Source organism: Lactuca saligna, chromosome 7, assembly GCF_052625555.1.
Source record: "Lactuca saligna cultivar CGN05327 chromosome 7, ASM5262555v1, whole genome shotgun sequence".
Taxonomy (NCBI): Eukaryota; Viridiplantae; Streptophyta; class Magnoliopsida; order Asterales; family Asteraceae; genus Lactuca; species Lactuca saligna.
In genome coordinates this window covers 146,288,219-146,309,834 of record NC_136423.1, presented here as the reverse complement: position 1 = coordinate 146,309,834, position 21,616 = coordinate 146,288,219, and the positions used below count along the sequence as shown (strand labels likewise).

The 21,616-nt window shown below is 36.7% G+C and overlaps 1 protein-coding gene across 1 annotated transcript; it reads left to right on the top strand.

Annotated features, from left to right (window-relative positions):
- The first annotated feature begins 6,383 nt into the window (after positions 1–6,383).
- LOC145007322 (uncharacterized) lies at positions 6,384–7,349 on the top strand. The gene has a single exon (XM_078966280.1). It carries the CDS (start codon positions 6,384–6,386, stop codon positions 7,347–7,349), a length of 966 nt encoding a protein of 321 aa, XP_078822406.1.
- The last annotated feature ends 14,267 nt before the right edge of the window (positions 7,350–21,616 follow it).

The window sequence follows — 21,616 nt, the reverse complement described above, 5'->3', positions numbered from 1 at the left end:
TGAAAGAACATTGTATTTAAATTTCAAGATGGAATACAAATGTTATTTTGTTTATTGTTGTACTTATGCTATATATTCAGTTTGCCTGTGATCCATGAACTTAGTCGCACAGCCCGACGTGTTCCGCCGCCTTCGCCAGGGGTGTGACATATATCTTGAAAGACATCAAGATATAAAATTCCTTTGAAGGAATCATGGCATTGTCACATGGCACTAAGTTTGAGTCAGGCTCAAAAGAACCTAACTCATAGGTTTTAACTATATGAAATGATTTATATTCGATTTGATTGGCAAATGAATCTATCATTTATGCCATATTATGCATAAGACCTAGTATATGATCATGTTGTGAGTATATCATAAGATACCAATTGAATACTTGGTTAAGTCATTGGATAACTATGAAAATATTCTAAGAGTGATTAATAAGAACTAAGAGAATGTATATGGGATAATTAGTTTGGAAAGGATCTTTATGTAAAGAGCTACATAGGATTCTGATTTCTAAACAAATATAGATAATTATGAATTATAATTAGATTATGACTTTATTATGGGATGAAGAGTAAGTTTAGTAGGAATGAGGTCTAAGAAAAATATAATGACACAATTTACTACAAAATAAGAATACACTACTTTAGAAGTTGAAATCAAATATGATTGGATGAATGAGTTCATTGAAAAACTACGTTGGTTTCTTCCATTCAAGGATCACATAGAAATCTTTGTGACTTTGATAATATGCTTAATCAAGCTAAGAGACCATATGTCACGAAATAACACTAAACATATTTTCAAAGATATTTAACTATACTTAGAGTAAAGTCAAATATCGAGATGATAGTATTCACAGAATTCGCACAAATTAAGTTTAGTCGAACCCGTTAATAAAGTCCTTCTTCTGAGCTAAGTATGAATGGTCGTTCTTCTATTATAAGACTTCATTATTCTAGAAATAGGAGTTTGATTTGGATTTTGTATTTAGATATTGGAACATTGTGACAACAATTATTCTAAAATGTTTTGATATACTCAGATATGATCATAACATCAATACTTTTTATGTTCTATATTAACATGTTTAATCCATGAATAATTTTATTATTCTAAAAGTTTATAGTCGATTATAATTGTGGGAGCCATTATAAAGTAAGACTAATATGAACTGGATTGGTTGACTTTCATCATATGAAAGTAGACAAGTGGTTGTAACTAAGTTTCATAGGTACTTTTCAAAGAACTAGTATTGAACTAACTCATATCAAGATCACATCATGGATCACTATCATAAGTGACACTTCATTAAAAGGTACTATCTTTATATCCTTAACACCTGAGATATATAGTGGGACTTAAGTGTAGGGAGTGATGTGATTTGATATGTTCAAATATTGATCTTTAACCAGGCAGTTATAAAAGCCATTTTCAGGTATAATGTGAATTATGCAAGAAATTTATGTAGTCAAGATGTGTTTGTTCATCTTATGTGTTGAGAGTTGGACATCTAATGCACCTTAACAAAAGTTGAACACTAGATGAGATTGATAACGATCTTTATCTCATGTTCAATATGATGTCTGTGACAAATGTATAACTGATAAACTTACCTTATACACCAATTGTAGCTTTGAGCTTTTGGGAATTGGGCATTGATGGAATGGCACAAAGTCGTATGTTGATTGGTGCAGTTAAATGTTGATAGACATTAACCACTATCTATATCAGTCTAATAGGAGTCTTGTGCAAGTGGAATATTGAAAGATCTAGTATGCTTAAGAGTCATATTAAAGTGATATTACTAATTAACATATGATCATAAGGGTCACACTAATAGCAACTTGATACAGTCAATTATTTATTAGAAATTGATTTTAATAAATATTCAATAAAATCTTATAATTAGTTGAGAATTATTTATTTCTTGGAAATAATAATTTTCATTAGCAAGCTACATAATATATATCATATGGTGTGATATATTGAGTCACGTACACCATTTTGGACTATAAAGACACTTTGTCTTTTACCAAAAAGTTAAGGTTTATATTTTATAAAATAGTTTATAAAATTTACAAATCTTTGACTTCTCTTTATTCTCAACATCATAGCTTCCTTTTTCTAGAAAAGGGATGATGTTTTGATTATTTTAAAGAAAAGTAAATCACGGCTAGCGTGCATCGAGAACAAGATGGTCTTGTGTCATAAAGTGCTTAATAGGATAAGGACTCTTGAATATTTATTCAAGTTTTAAGACCACTTTAGTGGATTTCATTATCTCTAGTTGTTTTAGAGAGCTAAAACCATATCCCCTATCCTCTTGCTCATTTTCTCTAGTTTTTCTTTTAAGACTTGAAGATTACTTACATTTTAACTCTCTTGAAGTTCATACTTTGGTTATGAACCTCAAGCTCAAGGGTATATGCGTTTATAGACTAGCATCTATATCAAGTTGGTAACTTGTTTGTGTCTCAAATGTTCCACATTCTCTATTGATTTCTAAGCCTTCCAAGAGGACCCAAAGAACTATAAATGTTGTTATTTCTTCATATTCTTCCTTGGTGTTTGTTTTCTATCCAAACATTGCAAGAAGATCTATGTTTGGTTATAAACTTGTTTTATATTGTTCAAAAATCAAAGTCTTCCATTGCTAAATCTCTTGTTTTTGAAACTAATTTTTGAATAAAAACCCAACATATTCTATTAAAAGCGTGTTTGACACGGAGCGTTTGGGAGCTTGTAGGTTCTAGCGATTTTCAAAACACTCCATTTGGAACAAAGAGCCTCATGTGGCATTACAAGTGTTTACCATTTAATTTAAATAAAACACTCCAAATCTAAAAGCTACCTCAGGTAACGTTTAACAAAACGGTACCAACTACCACTACAAGAATAGAGAATGTTAGTGGTGACAGGTGTCACCACTAAAAGTCTAGGTTGTCACTGCTAAAAGGTCGTCGTTGATGTCTCGCCACATATACTTCCAAATTCGTCACTAATGTTATCCGTTGTTGCTAAAGGCATTTCGACGCTAAAGGGTTGTCGCCACGAATACACGAGCGTCGCCACTAAAGGCTTCACTGATAATTGTATTTCCATTTTTTTAGTATATAACATTAAAATTAGAAAATATTGTTTAAAAGGTATAAAAGCTATTATGATATTAATCGAACACTTCAACCGGGGGTCTTTTTTCATCCTTAGATTCCAAAATATTAAAATTTATAATATATAGGGAAAATTATTAATCCAAACGACGTCTTTCCAAAATACTCATCCAAATGTAATGCAAAATATCCAAATACTAATCTAAAATACTAACACGAACAAAACATTACATAAATCCTAAAAGTAGCTACTCATCATCATTACTCTCCCCGTTTCCTCCAATTTCATTTCGTTGTGGCAACGAACGAAACCGTTCTTCAAGTGTGGCACTACATACCTAGTCTTTTAACATTGTTTGAAGCATGTCCAACTACAAAGAAAACAATATAGTATTATTAGTTAAACCAACAACTTAGGAAAATATAAGCAACATACAAACAACACACATCATACACATATTGCATATACATTATATCATTGTACTTTTTTTTTTTTTTCGTTTTTCCATTATAGCATTGTACTATAACTAAACTTACGAAAATATAAGAAAAATACAAAATATATTACCAATATATCATTATAGAATTCTACTTTACAAACTAAGGTCATGATGATTATAGCATCCTACTTTTTTTTTCCTTTTTCCATTATAACATTGTACTTTTTTAAATACACTTAAACATACATCCTACACATATTGCATGTACATTATAACATTGTACTTTTTTATTTTTCCGTTATAGCATTTACTTTCATAAACTAAAAATTACCAAACTATAAAATACCAACATATCAAACTATAATCAAACTAAAAAAATACTAATATATCAAACTATAACCAAACTAATAATTACTAACATATAAACTATTGTTAAACTAACAATTACCAATATTTGAAGCTATTACCAAACTAACAATCACCAACACATCAAAGTATAACCAAACTAACAATTACCAACATATCAAACCATAACCAAACTAACAATTAATTACCAAAACATAACCAAACTAAAAATTACCAAAATATAATCAAACTAACAATTACCAAACTACAAAAACATTCATACCAAACTATAACCAAAGTATATAAATGAGTTTTTGAAATTAAATAGTCTTGTTACCCGTGATTATGGCGGTGGCTGTATCAGTAGTTGTTTCTAATCGTACATCGACACAACCGTAGAAGGTTAAAGTCTAATGCCTATGATATGGCCGCGTCAAACGCCCAAAATTCTTTCAAAACAATTTTATGTATCCTCTGATGTTTGACCGCTTGCTTCAAAAGAAACTTGAGTTTGTTGATTAATCTCTTAGAGTAAAGCATTATGTATTTTGAAATTTTGATTACGTTTTAGTTTCCAAATAATCCCATTAAAGTTAGGTCATCATATATACATACAAATACACTTAAACATATACATACATTATACACAATTCCAAATCTCATAAAATACATATATACATACAAATAAACATATTAAAATACACTTATACAAATCAACATAATAAATATCTATACATACAAATCAACATATTAAAATACACTTATACATACATTATAATCACAAATGGAAAACAAATACACATATATAAACATATAAACTTATACTTACAATTACACATATGGCAAACATATAAACATATATAAACATACATAATTTTTCTGTTTTTACATGTATTTGTGAATACATGCATTTATACATACATTACGTATATACATACTTGCAAATACACATACAAATACATATATACATACTCATAATATAAATACACTAACATACACACACACACACACACACACATATATATATATATTATAAAGGAATCGTAATCCAGAGGAGAAGAGAGGTGGTGGCAGTATTCCGACAGTTTTCCGGTTAATAGGATATTTTCCGGCCAAATTCCAGCAGAAAATAAAAAAAGTCGGCAAGTCTAGTAATTCCGGCAGAGGACTGCAATAATCCAACTCGTAAGTCGCAAATAGAAGAAAAAAAACAAAATCGACGGAGAAGGAAAAGAAAATGCACTTGTGGTCGCTAGTTCTGCTTCCTTGTCATTGGTGATACACTTCCTCGTCGCCAGTGATGTGAACCTTCGATGAAATTGACGAAATGGGAGTAAAAGTCGATGAAATCGACAAAAGGACTTGGTATTCGCCGGTGGAATTGACAGAGAATGTGAAGGCAAAAGAGGAAAAATAATCAGTTGCGATCAATGTGTATATCTCGTCAAGCCATTAGCGGCATCGAGTATTAGTGTCGACGAAAAGCCATTAGCAACGACCTGATTGAATTAGCAGTGATGCGTTTTAGAGGGAATATATCGCAGTCTTTTTCTTCGAGCATCAGCGGCGACAGCCATCACCGCTTTTGCAATGTACGACGTGTATTGTCAACTGTTGGATTAGAAACAATATCAACGGCTAGGGTTTAATATCAGGGTTTGACACGTATCGGGGTTAATCATCATTAGCAGCGGCAGCACCTAGCAAAGACATATAACACGAAAGTTGTATGTCGCCGCTAATGGTGGTTATTCTTGTAGTGTACCCGATATTCGTTACCCTCTAAATTTGTATGTCATCGCTAATTGTGGTTATTCTTGTAGTGTATCCAATATGCGTTATCCTCTGTTAGTTTTGCCGAACACGTCATGTCCTAACTATGCATCGCTATGTAATATACATTAGGATCATTAGTAATAAATAGTATTAATGTTGAGTTTGACACGATTCAATGTGAATTCAGTGTGTCCATTTTGAACATCGTCGTGAATATTAGACATTGGACACAACAGGAATTCCGAAACAACACAAACATGCATTGTATTACATTAATTAACTTATATGTGCTTCACCGTCTTGACTCATTGAATTCATACCCATATGAAAATATAAAAAGATAAAATTTTAAATATGAAGCTTCCATAGTTGATATTTTTAACGTGGACGAAGTAAAACATAATGTTCCAAAAGTAAAGTAACTTCTGAACATGAATTGTATAATATGATATAAGTTGTAGCATTAAAACTAGATTATTTAATAGTGAAATCTGAATTTTTTAGATAGGTTTCAAAATTTTAGTAATTAAACCATTTAGATAAAACATATCTAGATTAGTTCGATTTTAATTAAAAATACATAAGAAGATAGAGATAAGATAAAGAATTTGAAATTTGAAATTTAAAATATTTGTATATATATAATCCCTTATTTTTCTCATTTGTTCCTATTTAATCTACTAGGGTTTTCGAATGCATGTTGTGCTAAAGCAATATCATGGAGGCCACACCAGCTACTTCCCGCCTTGAAATCGATCCATCTGCTAGGGGTTTCAAATGTTCTTCTAAATCTAAAGCTATATCAATGGAGGCAACACAAGCTACTTCCCGCCTTGAAATCGATCCATCTGCTAGGGGTTTCAAATGTTCTTCTAAAGCAATATCAATGGAAGCAACACAAGCTACTTCCCACCTTGAAATCGATCCATCTGCTAGGGGTTTCAAATGTTCTTCTAAATCTAAAGCTATATCAATGGAGGCAACACAAGCTACTTCCCACCTTGAAGTCGATCCATCTGCTAGGGCGTTCAAACGTTCTTCTAAAGCTATATCAATGGAAGCAACACCAGCTGCTTCTCACCTTGAAATCGATCCACTAAACTACACTATTTCACTGCCGCTGCCGGTAGTTCCACCAGCCGCCGCACCCCGCACCCGTAGAAATGGAAGACAAGCTCCACGTCATGGTAAATCACCAACTATCCCGCCGCCGTTTCCATGGGCAACTAACCACCGTGCAACTGTCCACAGCATCAAACACCTGACGGATGCCGGCATCAACGTCATCTCCGGCGACGTGCACTGCAAGCGATGTGACAGGCAGTACAAGATCGAATACGATCTGAAACAAAAGTTTCATGACATTGCATGTTATGTTGCGGAGAACAAATACAAGTTTCGTGAAAGAGCTCCGGCGACATGGATGAATCCGGTTCTACCAAAGTGTAATCACTGTGGTCAAGATAATGTTATGAAGCCAGTGATGGCGGAGAAGAAGAAAGAGATTAACTGGCTGTTCTTGCTTCTTGGACAGATGCTTGGGTGTTGTACTTTGGAGCAGTTGAAGTACTTCTGTAAGCATACTAAGAATCATCGAACCGGGGCCAAAGATAGGGTTCTGTTCTTGACGTATTTAGGGTTGTGTAAGCAAGTCGACCCCAATGGACCCTTTGAGCGTGAATGATCACATTGATCAATCTTGATTAATTACTAGGGTATTTACTTTGATTCATGAGAGTGTCTGCTATATATGTCTAACTCACAAACCTTATGTTAGTGAGTACTTCTATCATATGTATTATATTGTTTTAGTATGAATCTTATCATAGCTCGTGTTTAAGATTCAGTTTTTTATTCTTGTTTCTAGCTGGTTTTATTAGCTTACTTATTCATATAATATCGATGTAAAACGTCTTTTATATATGGATGTGAAAATAGTATGTTTGTGTCATTCGTTTTGTTTGCTAATGTAAAAAGTTTCTATGCTGAGTTCTTTAAATCGTGTTAATAGCTTTGGTAATTAAAACTATGTTTGAGATTTCATTTTGAAGTTAAAAATCAATTATATAAACATGAGAAAATGATTTCTTTTTTTAAATGTGTTTACTTACTTGTGAATATAGAAAAATATATTTTTTTAAATGTTTGGATTAGCTTTATAGTTTATAAAAGTTAAAATGTTTAATTTTGTCTTTTATCTATTTGTAAACCTTGTTTCAAAAGGTTAAAAATTATGACTTTTGAAAAAAAAATTCAAAGACTAATAAAAAATTGTTTTATAATATCTTTTTCTATACCCAAATATTTTTTTTGTTTATTGATTTTTCAAGAAATCAATAAATTAAAAGGATTTTTAGATGAAACACTCTCTAAGATAAAACTTGTATATGGATTAGAACTAGATTATATTACTATATTTTAGTTAAATCATGAATTAGCCATAACGAAATTAGTTATAGGATTGGTTGGTTTATGATCACTACAAGAAAAGAGTTTATAACCGGCGATAAAAATCGCCACTACAAGTTAGCTTAGTCATAAGATTAGGGTTTACCATATCATCTTAATGTGGATTGTGGTTTAAAAACATTAGCGGTGACTTTAATAGGGGTGACAATCATTATTAGCGGCGACTACTGTTAGAGTCGCCGCTAATGCCTTTAATTCTTGTAGTGGGTATATGTGAATCGATCGAACAAAGATCAGACTATTTTCACCTATTGTGATTAGAATCTTTATTATGATTAAATTATTTTCTAGATCTATTTTGTTAACTAGAAACACTTCAAGAAAATACATTTCTGCCGACGACATAGGTCATTAGTACAAGTTAGACTATACCGACAATATGTCACCAGGGTAGGTAACACTCAGAAAAAATAAATAATTTTATGTTTGTGGAAATTTATACCGACAACAAGTCGTCGGTATAGATTTTATAAAAATAATTTCTATTTTTTATTTGTAGTGCTGCAAATAAAAGTGAAACAAAGTTGTTTTTTTTAAACCTCTATCTAGACGACAAGTTGTCCATATAGAGAGAGGTGGATCCGTGTGACGTGTGTTGATGACTTGTCATCGGTACCCGTTTATTATTATTTTTTAGATTAAGCAGGAAAAAATCAAATGACGTCGTATTCATTAACCCTTTGACGATGACATGTCGTCAGCATACGGTTTCATCTTCTTCAGCTACGCTAATTGATCCCATTAATAGACGCCACATTCCTCCATGTTATCTCTCGACAAACTTTCGACTCCAACGCATTCCATCGGTTTTTTAACCAGTGACTTCTCCATTTCTTCATGTTTTCTTGATTTATAATGTTTTAGGAAGGTTTTTGGTGTTTTTGAGTATTTTGGGTTTAATTTTGCACAAAAAAATCCAGCAACCGCTCCAGCCACTCCCCTTCACCGACGACGGTTAGGTATGTTTCTTGGTCCTTCTTTTCTTCTTTGTTTCTGATTTCACCTATTTTCTTCTTTGTTTCTGATTTCACATTTGGAGGTTTTTTTCCGAATTTATAACATCTCAAAATACGGTCCAAAATTTTCATTTTTATTTATAAATAAAATCATGGAAACCCAAATCATCTCATAAAAACATAAGTAATAGTATCTCAAACATCATATCAAAATAATGTATAAAAATCTCATGTCCAAATATCATATTATAAACATCTCAGACTGAACAAATGGTGTGTGCACTGCAATCATCCCGAGCTCTTCCCCTTGCTACTGGAAGTACATGTAACATCCGGTTTTCCCAGGTACAATATTTGATTAACTAAATTGTTGTAGTGGAGTGACTCGACGAGTTGGTTCTTCAACTCGTCGAGTAGGGTCGCGTCTTGGTGACGTGGAAAATGAATGGACTCGATGAGTCGAGAGGTGACTCGTCGAGTCTGCGCTAGCAAGGGAAACCCTAATTTCTCGGGCATGTGACCTATTTAAAGGCCCTTAAGGCCTCCTATTGCAGCTACCCTTGAGGAGAGAAACCCTAAATCGTGTTTGAGAGCGTGGAGTGAGGAAGGAGGCTTTTGTGAAGCTTTTTGTGGTTATGTTTGCTAGAAGGAGGAAGGATTCAATCTAGAGGACCAAGAGGAGGTGTTGGATCTGCTAGGTTCATACTCAATACATCAGTAAAGGTATAAATCTTGACTCTTATCCTTTCCTTTGTGTAGATTTCTCATTTTGTGGAAGGTTAGGGCTTTCTTCTTCATTTCTCTTGGGGTTTTTATGGGTTGAGAGTTGTGAGGACGCTTAAACCCCAGATCTGGACCCTAGGAGGTCCCAAACGTCTTAAGGACCATGCTTTAATCAATTTTGGTGAAGCTTTATGTGTGTATAACCTTGTTAGCACATGGTTTTTGCATTTCTTACTCTAAATGCCATGCAAGGAGGTAAAGTCAATGATTTTATGTGACTTATGAGTCCTATGAGAGTAGATCTGAAGTTTGGGAAAAGATCTGGCCCTGAAACCATCTTAATGCATGAAGATCTAAGTAGACTCGCCGAGTCTATGGGTTGACTCGGCGAGTAGTCTAGGGTTTGTCCCGAGTAGCTGAGTCGCGTAGTAACTCGATGAGTTGGGAGATTGACCCGTCGAGTGGAGCAATTTCAAAGGGTCTCTGGGATTCGATGGGACTCAGCGAGTCACTTAAGTGCACTCGACGAGTCTTGTCAAAATTTGACTGTCGACTAGAGTTTGACGTCTTCTGACTTTAGGGTATGGTTAAGACGTATAAGGAAGAGCAGTGAGGGGCATAATGGTCTCTTACCCAAATCTAGGGCTAAGAGTGTAAGGAGAATATTAATTAGAAATATTATCTTTATAATAGGCGGAAGCTAGATCAAGGATTTCGGGCACGAGATTTTACTAGCTATTACACGAGGTAAGTCTTCTCACTATACCTTACCTGGAATGGGAACTATGTGTATGTATGAGACTTTATGTGATATGTGACCAGAAGATCTTTTGTATTGATATGAGTTATGTGACTTTATGTGATATGTATATGTCGTATGTTTGGGACTGGAAGGTCAACAAAGTTAAGGCCGGAAGGAAATCAGAGTTAAGGCCAGAAGGTAATCAGATTTGGAGCCGGAAGGCAAGTCATGGTAGGGTCGGAAGGTCTACTAGAGTTGTGGGACCGGAAGGTCCCACTGTGACACATTGATCGGAAGGTCTTACAGAGTTATAACCTATAGTGGCTAATATGTGTATGTGGTATTTTGGGGAACTCACTAAGCATTCGTGCTTACTGTTTTATGTGTTTTGAGTTTCAGGTACTTCCGCGGAACGTGGGAAGCCACCGACGTGATTATACACCTGCATCAAGATGGATTCATGATCCTAGATTTGAATAATTGTTTTGAAAACTTGTTGAATGATTTTTGAGAACTTATGATATGGTATATGTTTTTATGTAATTAAAAATGAAAATTTTTTGTTGAAAAATTTTGGTCATTACAAGTTGGTATCAGAGCCTTGGTTTGAGAGATTCGAATACACCTTCAGGCATATCTAAACTCAAACTGAGGATTTGAGAAAAGTTTTCAAAAAGAAACAATTTTTCTAAAAAGAGTAAAAGATTCTAGAAAGAGCTAAAAAGAGTAGTGTGTACAATCAGCCAGCGCCCGAACGGTGTCACAATCTGAAATTTCAAGCCAATGTAACGAATTCCAGTCGAATCTTGTAACCCGTTTTAAGTTAATAAAATATCTTCCAAAATAAAATGTTCAAAAAGTCTCAATTAGGTTGTCTAAATGATAGATATCGTGTCAAGGTTTTCCGAGATATCCAGATCACTTAAATCCGAGTTATAACGAAGAAGTTATGACCAACCGAAGATTCGTGTAAAAACCGATAAAACCCTACTAAACGTAAAAACGTGAAGTTTCAATAAAACACTTATTAGCCTTAGTTGTCTAAATGAAAGTTGTAGATATCATTAAACTGTAAACATACATAAAAAGAATGCCCAAATCTGACTTCATATGAGGAAGTTATGATTTTTCGAAGTTTCGGACATAGTAGTAGACAGCTAAAAACTCGAAATCGAGATCGAGCGACTTTTTGCCAACATGACCTAAAGGAGAATCGAATATCTCATCAATGGTATTACAATGGTAAAAATTCTGACAAAAACGGACATCGGATGAAGAAGTTATGGATTTTTAACGGACTTTTCCTGTCCCGGCCTGTTAAAAATAAAGTCAAAATTAGTCGATAAAGTCTAAACGAGAGTTGTAGAGCATAGTATCACCTACGATTGCATATATAGAACATCAAAAACAGAGCTCGTACACGGAAGTTATGAATTTTACAGGTTCGAGACACAAAATTCGAGGCTGTCAGGCTAGCCACGACATGGTACAAATGGCCAGGACGTGGGGACCCTGACTGATGGGTTTTCAGGCTTGGCAGCAGACGTATCGTCCATGGAAGAGGATAAGATCGAATCCATGGTGTGGGCAGCTCTATTTCCACAACGTGGGACCCAAAAATTGGGCTATAAATAGAGCTCAAAAGATTGCTCAATTCTCTTCTTTCTCATGCCGAAGCTCTGCGTTTTAACCCCCGAAGCCATCCCGAAGCCTCGGTCTTCAAATCTAAGTTCTGAAGGAAGGTTTTACACTTCCTAGTTTTCAGAGATTCCCGAAAATCTCGAGAAATCAACATTTTCAAGTCGAAGTTCTGCTCGGTTTTCATCTCACCTTCTTCAATCCATCAAGTAAGTTCATACCTCTACAACTATGTTTTCAAATAATTTGTAAATGGTTTTATACACTTTTAAGGGGGGGGGGGGGATACAAGTAAACACACGATTATCCTCGTATGAAAAACATAAATCTTTTGCTATACTCTTTGTTATTCAATCAATCATATGTGAGTTATAACTATGTTTCAAACAATAGGATTTCATATACCTCAAACTGTGTTATCAAACAAACTACTTTTAAATCGTTTTATAAATTGACATCAAAGCATCAATATTTGTTAGTAAACTCTTCAAAAGGTTTTACAAAACTTCCTTTTTAACTTATATATCTTCAAATGCATGCCTATATACGTATAGTCATGTACGTAATGTTTAAAGGACTTAGAACTGCTAACCCACTTTATTTCCTTTTTCTTGTTTGAATGTGTACCTTTTTCTTGTTTGAATGTGTACTTAGAGTAATCGGTTAGTTGTCCGAAGGTCGTCTAAACATTAGTTATATATTATGTATACATATGTAGATACAAAAGTATTAGTCAATCATTCAAACACTACAAAGAAGAATACTATAACAGAAATTACTAGTAAGCTATTATAGGTATAGTTTAGGAGAATACTATCATAAAAAAATATTAGACAGAGAATACTATAACAGAGAATACTACAACAGAGAATACTATCATATACAAGTACACCCAGAGCATACTATCATATAGAAGTACACACAGAGAATACTATCATATACAAGTACATATTAAGATACTATAACAGAAAGAACATACTAAGATGCTATAGCATGGAACAATTACATGATCTAACTATACCAATGATCACTAACACATTAGTACTGCAGGTTGTCAATTCTGAAGACCCATGAATACTTAATTTTCCCATTATTTTCATATAATGACAGTTCTACTTGAAAGTCAATTCAAGCTATTTTCAAGTTAAGATAATTATAAACTAGGGAAAAACATCTACTTTTATAGAGAAACAAACATTCAAAACAGTCGGGTCTTGGCAGAAGACCGCTTTTTATACTAGTAGAAAATATGGGATTTTCTAGTGGTTTTTAAACATATACAAACATTTACATTTAATATTTACAAACATTTTCTTTCAAACTTATACAAACATTGACATTAAATACTTATGAACTCACCAGCTTAAATGTTGATCTACGCTTTCAAAATAACTTGTTTTCTCAGGTCACTAGTAAACAGGTACCGATGACCAGGTTTTGAGAAGACGGAGCATCTTCAAGACTCGTATTTTATTTTGATTATTCATTTTTGGTGTCTTATTACTATTAAAGAACACACTTGTATGAAATTATACTATTAATGCAATGGATGATGTTGTTGCTTGTTTACTATTTTGCATTGTTATGATACTGTACATGACGTCATCCGCCCCAGAACGTTTCCGTCGTTCTTGGTTTTGGGGTATGACAGATTGGTATCAGAGCATTGTTTATAGTGAATCGAGTATATCAACCCATAAAAGATATACAAACTATAAACACAGCGGGATTAATATACTCTGACCAAGAGTTTATACTTTTAAATAATAAAATATTTAACTAAGTATACATACCTGCATTCATACTAAAAACAGTGTCACTAGGAAAGAACAAAAGTATTAAGATTGTTGAACAACACGAGTAGGCTTAGAGACATATAGTCAAACCTGGGAGGATATAGCCTAATCAACTATATTTTCCGAGGAGTGACTAGCATGTGCCTAAGAATGGTTGTGGTGTTGCAACAAGTCAAAAAAAACTTACCAACCCTACTACAATGAGAACATTATAACAGATCGAACGTAAACTGAGAATATTTATAGGAGTATTTTGTGCTATTATAATTACTTATTTGAGAACTAAACAGGCCTTTATTAGTATGTCAATAGTTGTCGAGTGGATACACTACGGTTATATGTAACTATGGTGTCATAAACTTAGAATATGTGATCTTTGCTTTACTTCATGTTCCTTGTTTGGTTGTGGACTTAGAGTTAGGATCACTTATTCGAAGGTCTATCCTGTTTTGGTTACATATGACTGGTATGCACTACGTAGATGTTGGAGTAACTAATAAAGATCATCTTATAATTATCTTAGTTAGTACGTCTATTAACTGTTTCTTTTACCCTTATTTATCGTATAGATAAATGGATGAACTAAGTATTCACCCGAGGGATAACCATCACCAGTAGGAGACAATCTACCTTTCTTTCCTTGATTTAAGGAATAGTCTTCCAATCTATGCTCCAAGTAGCACTTTTCTATGTAACTATCCCTGTACTGTAAGTACTTTTAGTAGGCCTTTATGCTGTCAAAACTTTTCTACTTCGGATATGATGTAAGACCTACTCCAAGTTCATTTTTCCCAAACTTATTACATCTTAAATATCAATGATATAATATTTGGCTAATTTCTGTGACAATCCCTGTTCAAATACTTTCATTCTACTATCGTTAGGATTATATCTAAATCTCACCTTAGTCAATTTGTTGAACTATGGTAACTTAGCTCATGGATCACTTCCAATTCCTTTCGAATGTTGGATCATGTTATCCACCAACCAATGATAGCCTAGATTGGATAAAAATCGTCTGACGACCATTCTATGAACTTTCTTCCATTCTTTACCAGTACTACATCATAGGGATGTAGGTCAAACCATCGAGAACAGTTTAACAAAACGGAAAATTTACATTTACCTGAATGATTAGAATACATCTGAGGCCAACCACAATCGCTCATGAACTCATTTTCTTATCGTGTAACGGAATCATGCCGTCGAAGAAAAGTAAACAACCCATCAACAAAACACCAACTCTTCAGATAGACACAACTGCTTTTCAAGCTACGGTCTCAGCAGGAGTGACAGCTGTCATGACTCACCTTAACGCTAACAATACAAATGTTAGCGGATTGTTATCAATAATTCCAATCAAAGTAACAACCAAGTACATCAACAAGTATCAAACTACCACGATACCCCGAAAGTTCTGGGATAGATTTAAAGGCAAATCACCCCAAGGGACGAACAAAAGACAACAACATGTGGCAGCCTTCGTGGCCACGACGTCTGTAATTCCTACTACTATCCCTTCTAGTATCCCGGTTATCCCTAACCCAGCCAGGCAGTATGCTGGAAATTTGCCAAAGTGCAATAAGTGCAGTTTTCATCATCTAGGTAGTTGTCGACAGTTACACTGCAAGGACTGCAACAAGAACGGGCACACTACCTATTTCTACAAGACTTGGATCCAACACATTACTTCGACCACCAATGTCGAAATTTCTCAGATATGCCATCTATGCGGAGAAATGGGACATTTCAAGAGGGACTTCCCAACAGAGAAGAGTGACGGGGGAATAGGAGGAGTTTGAACTCAAAATAAAAAAAAGGCATCAAAGGATTCTGCTGTAATATGGGTACTGTTGAGAGAAAAAACTTTAAGACACACTTGAACAAATGTTAGACCAAGTATATTGCGGAGTAATTAATCTCGAAGGATCTAAATCTCAACAATAATATTTAGAGTTAGATAGTTAGAGAGTTAGTTACGGAAAAGTAAAGAAATGGAAATGGCAACAATTGTTAGATCAAATATAGACATAAGTTGATTCATAACGAGGAATGCATTCAAGCCAAGTTAATAAGTGAGATCAAACTTAGTGAATAAGTCACAAAAGACTTTCTTCAAAGAGAGATTGTAATCTGTTATGTGAGAATAAGAAGTGTGAGTAAGAGAGAGAGACAAAAGATAACTTTTGAGATGTGTATTTAGAATAGATGCGTAGCAAATACAAGATAATGAGCTCTATTTATAGAGACTCAAAAAGTTCACTAGATTACATCTTTAAGAGTAGCCATGCAAGGCGTACTCGACAATAGAGAGTATTACAATAAAAGACAAGTAAAGTAATCTAGTAAATGACTGCGGTAAGTAGAGACTCCGGATGCGGTTGCTGATGAACAAGTTTGACTACGGGTGCTTGAGGACTTCGGTAGCTGAAGTTCAAGAGGGTCACTTTTTATGATTCAACAATTTCCCCCTAAGTGACCTCTTTAACTTTTGATCAGCTATCAAGTTTAAGAAACTTGATCAGGATCCACCAAAACTTCCTGATATTTTCCAACCAGATGATTCTCCTTAAAATCTCGAACTTGACTTCTGCAGTAGTGTGCTTCAATTTTTCAACTGTGGTTCGGCAGATGTCAAGTTGTTTCCTAGTGAGGCGATGCATGGCAGTCATAGGAATAAAGTATTTGACGTTATCTATTGTAACGACCCATTTTTATTGTCCGAAAATTTCATTTTTAAGGTATTACATTAGAAAATATTAATAAATAAAAACATTGTTTGATCACACCATAGCACTTCGCAACCATGTTCTAAAAAGTCAAACCATACACCCCATCAAGATATCAGAGTACAATCCCAGTACATCTCGTAAATGCGGAAACCGAAGAGTGTGTGTATGACGTGCAGCTACCGCGCCGGCTCCTTCCCCTTCGGTGCAGAGGTACCTGAAAACAAAACTGTAAACGTAAGCACAAAGCTTAGTGAGTTCCCCCAACGTACCACATACCATACAAACACATAACATACGTACTGCCAGGCTATTCTGGGGTGCCTGACTACCCGGTACGGCCATTCTGGGGTGCCGACCTACCCGTGTCAAGCCATTCTGGGGTGCTGACTACCCATGTCAAGCCATTCTGGGGTGCTGACTACCCATCGATGCTAACAACCGATCCTCGGGGACTGGTCCCCTCCCGCTACCTCTATCGCATATCATAATAGATCAACATACAAGCATACCATCACATACAGTTAGATAATTCTGGGGTGTCTGACTACCCAGCGGTCCTAACGACCGTACTCTACTACTATTGCATATAACGTATCATGATAGCATGTAACATAACAGGTAATAGCAACCTAGATGATATCACAAAGACAATCATCTATCATACATCTCCTACTGGTGGGCCGGCAGTGTGGCCTTAGACCCACCACTACTGGAAGGTAACTCACCTCAAAGTAGCTGCTGAACTGATCGGGAACTAACTGGTTGCTGCTGCTCCGGGAGTCCTCCGGCTGCAATTCCCACAACATACTCAATCAAACACTGATAACTGTCCTTTAGATAAAATGACCATTTTATCCCCGGTCTAGCTCTAAGCCAATGCTAGAGTCAACTTTCAGTTGACCCGACTCACCGAGTGGATCTCCACTCGCCGAGTCCCTAGCAAACCATTGTCCTGGGTCCCTGGTTCTACTCGTCGAGTCGGGCTATGACTCGACGAGTTCACCTTTTAACTGTCATTCAACTCCTTCATCCTACTCACCGAGTTGTGTGAACAACTCGTCGAGTTCATCTTCATCCGAAGAACACTTTATGCTAAGACTCGCCGAGTTGTATGAACAACTCGCCGAGTCTGTTCTTGATCTATGAAGATTGCCTTGGACTCGCTGAGTCCTAACATGGGTGAGTTCAGCTCCCAACTCACCGAGTCACCCCCCTGTGACTCACGGCTCGACTCGACACATCATGAAGGGACCAAATCGGTGACTCGCGACCAGACTCGCCGAGTCACCTATACGACTCGCCGAGTCGTCGCCATGCATCCACCAAATACACAGATTTACTCGATTTCAGTCCATGCCATTCATAGATCTGGGCTTCTAGGACACAAATCACACGTAAAGTTTCCAACTTTACGTGTGGATATTCACTAATGTGGATTTTAGGGTGCAAAATGCCTCAAAAGGGTAGATCTAGGATGAACAAGCCACATGGGGCCATAAAGCTAACAGATCTGAGCTCCTGGAGCTCAATCTTGCCTAGATCTAAAGGTTAATCCACTTATTACGAAACATTAAGCACAAACAAGCTTGAAGAATTGTTCAAGGGTGTCCCAAATGAAATCCTAAGCATAGAAACAGGGGAAAAACGAGATATACCTTAAGGAAAATGTTGAAATGACACAAAGATGGCTGATCTCCTTCTCTTCTTCTTGATCTACTCCTCTTTCTCCTCAAAACCTTCAAGAACACACCAAGAACACTTCAATCTCTCAAGGAAACAAGGGAAAACGATGTTGGGGGAGTTCTGGAGGGTGAATGGGGACGAGTTGGGGCGGAATGAAGGTTTAAATAGGGTGCAAACCCTTGAAACTTAGGGTTTCATCCAGCAGCGGTGACTCGCCGAGTCCAAGATATGGACTCGCCGAGTCGCCCACTTAAACGTGTCCTGAGTCTTGTCCCTACTCGGCGAGTCGGACCCTATGACTCGCCGAGTCCAAGGCTAAATTAGGGCAATGCTCAAATAAAATTCACATACCGGAAACCAGGTGCTACATCTATCTTCCTTTTGAAAATGAATCTGAGTTCAGGGAAGTTGGTTGCACCTAAGGATCTTTCTTCATAGCCTTCGGTAGGCATTGGTGCAGGGTCGAATGGTGGCAGATCAAATTTCTTAGCAATAATGGGGTAGATGTCTGCGTTGATTTTAGCAAAATCACAAACGGTTTCCTTCAAAAAAAGTATTAGCCCTTTCAAGTGCAATCATCATCTTTGGGTGCTTCTCCGACTTGTTCTGGAACACCTTTGCAATGAGAAAGACTTCTTCCAAATTCATACATGGGAAGTCAGCTTGGGTGCGGACATAGTCGTGTTCCCTTCTAGTGAGGGTGTATTGGATGAAGTCAGCCTTCTTGAACTTCCGAATCTTGTAGTTCTTGACTGCGGATGGTCTATCATTAGACCATATATTCTCAATGGGAGAGGCATGTTTAGCATAAAAATGACTAAGTCTCTCAAATTCCATTGGCAATCTTTTGAGGTCTGGAAGGCTGCGGTCGAATTGCTCAAATACTGTGATGTATCTGGCATTTGGAGAGATTGGGACATCCCAGTAGCCATCAAGGGGAGGTTCGACATATGTGAGGTGAGGTGTGTAATCTTCATCTAGCAGTCTGCGGTGTGGACTGATCCAAGATTTTATCAAGGATTCATCCATGATAGTATCAAAACCGCATTCTCTCCATATGAGCTCCGCAAGTTTAGCTGCCTTCCAATCTTTTTTCCTTTGGGTGTTGGTAGGAGATTCATTTGAGCTTGGAGAGGACATGTGCTCCGCAAGATTTTTGAAGTGAGGGGGAGTCTCTAGTTTCTCAGGAGTAATTTTCCTCTTGCGGTGGAGTGTTATGAGGTGGAGTGTGATGAGATGGTTACGGTGAAGGTTGCAATGAGGGTTGTGGTGTAGGAATTTTTCCTGTAGTGATGGGGGGACTTTGATGTTGTGAAATGGAGTCATTGGAGTGATGGACTTCTTCTTCATTTCCCCCTCTTGAGGAGTTCAGACCCGAAGACTGCTCAAGCCATTTTCAAAGGCCATCAACATTGGCAAAAACTTCTTGAAATTGAGCTTTGAGGGCATCTGCCAGTTGTTGATTGTTGGGAATGGTGGAGTTGAAGAGCAGTCAGTGAATTTCCTTGGTGAGTTGAAGGATTTCGGGGCCATGGAAATTTGTGGACAACAATTGCCGCAGGCGGTTGATAGTAGCTTCAAGGACTGAGATCGTGGACTCATAGGCAGTGTGAGTCTCAGCAATCAGCTTTTGAGATTGAGAGACTTGATCCACAATGGCTGCTTGAAGGTCTTTCTTGATTGCGGTTACCTCAAAGATGAGGCGTTCTGCAGCAGCCATGAAGTCCTTGTGATCTGCTTGACGATTGTTATCAAGAGACCGGATTCCCATTTCAACTTTGAGAGAGATACGCTCAGCAGCCATGAAGTCCTTGTGATCTGCTTGATGATTGTTCAATCACTGACTGCGGTCCAGGGGTGTCTTCTAGTTGCGGTTGAGTTGGTTTGACCACAACAAGGATTTGATCAACCTTTGCTTGTAGGCTCAAAAATTCTTTTCGAGTGACATCATTCTTCTTCTTTTTCTTCTTCTCTTTAGGCTTTGAAGTTGAATGGTGAGAGCCACTGGATTCTTCTTCTTCAGCAAATATCATAAGATCATCATCAGAGGGAGAGGGTTTTTTTACCTCTTGTAAATCATCATCATCAAGACCGAAGGTGGGAGCAGAGCTCACTTTGATTGCAGTTCTTTCGTCTTGTGATCCTTGGACAGCGGGAGTGGGAGGAATGTTGGAAGCATTTTCATCAGCAGTTGCTTCCTGAGCCTTGTGGAGAGTTTCAACCATCTCAGACATCCAGTCTTGAACTTTCAATATGGTGGCTACGGTATTGGCATTGTTAATTACATATGCCCAATACTTAGCCACAACTTGGATTTCTTGTTCCTTCAGCAGTTTTTTCTTGATTTGTTGATCTTTGCGTTCTTGGAATGCCCTACGGAAAGCAACATATTTCTGAATCTCGGCATCAGTTACCGGATTGTAGTTTAACCAAGAGTCATTCGATTCTTCACCCTCAAATCCTTTATATCGCACCGAAGTGTCCTTCGGGTCCATGGATCCTTGCAGCTTTGTGCTCACCATGCCTAAACCACCTGTTACAGATGTAAGCAGAGTAGGATTTTCTGAGCTTCCTCGGTCTCCTTGACCCATAGTCAAGTTTGGATTCGGCTTAGTTTTGGCATGGGCGGAAGAAGTGCCATGCGGTTGGGAAGGTGTTTGAAGTGTATAGGTTACATTTAAGAGGATGGAGTTCAACTCCTCAGGTGAAAAGAAATGCAGTCGGGAAGCCCTGGAGACTTTAGGGAGAGAACCAGTATTATCCATTTGGGAGTGAACTGGGGGGAGTCTCCACAATGTGGTGAATCAGACTCACTTTCTGAGCTTGAGAGGTATTCGATGGTGGTGTCGAATGGGTGTGCGGGCGCCCCAAGGACTACCGGATCCTGTTGAGAGGCTGAGGTATCAGTCTGGTCAAGCATTTGGCTAGTGGGATCGGTTTTGTGTTTCTTGAGGATTGCAATTGGTTGATCATCCTCATCAGAGTCACTGTTGGAGATATGTTTACTTGGTTCGACTATAGTGATCACTGGTGGAGTTTTTCTTTTCTTGGAGGGATTGGAAGGCTTGGAAACATCTTTTTTATGAGTTCCTTGTTTCTTCTTGGAGGCTAATTTCTTTCTTCATTGAGACATATTGGAAAGAGTAGTGGAAGAAGGGACTGCAGTGCTAGTGGGATTAAGAGTTACGGATTGGGCTGGAGAACGCAGGGTG

Excerpts from the sequence above, each read along its gene's own strand:
- LOC145007322 (XM_078966280.1), top strand. The coding sequence starts at position 6,384 with ATGGAGGCCACACCAGCTACTTCCCGCCTTGAAATCGATCCATCTGCT.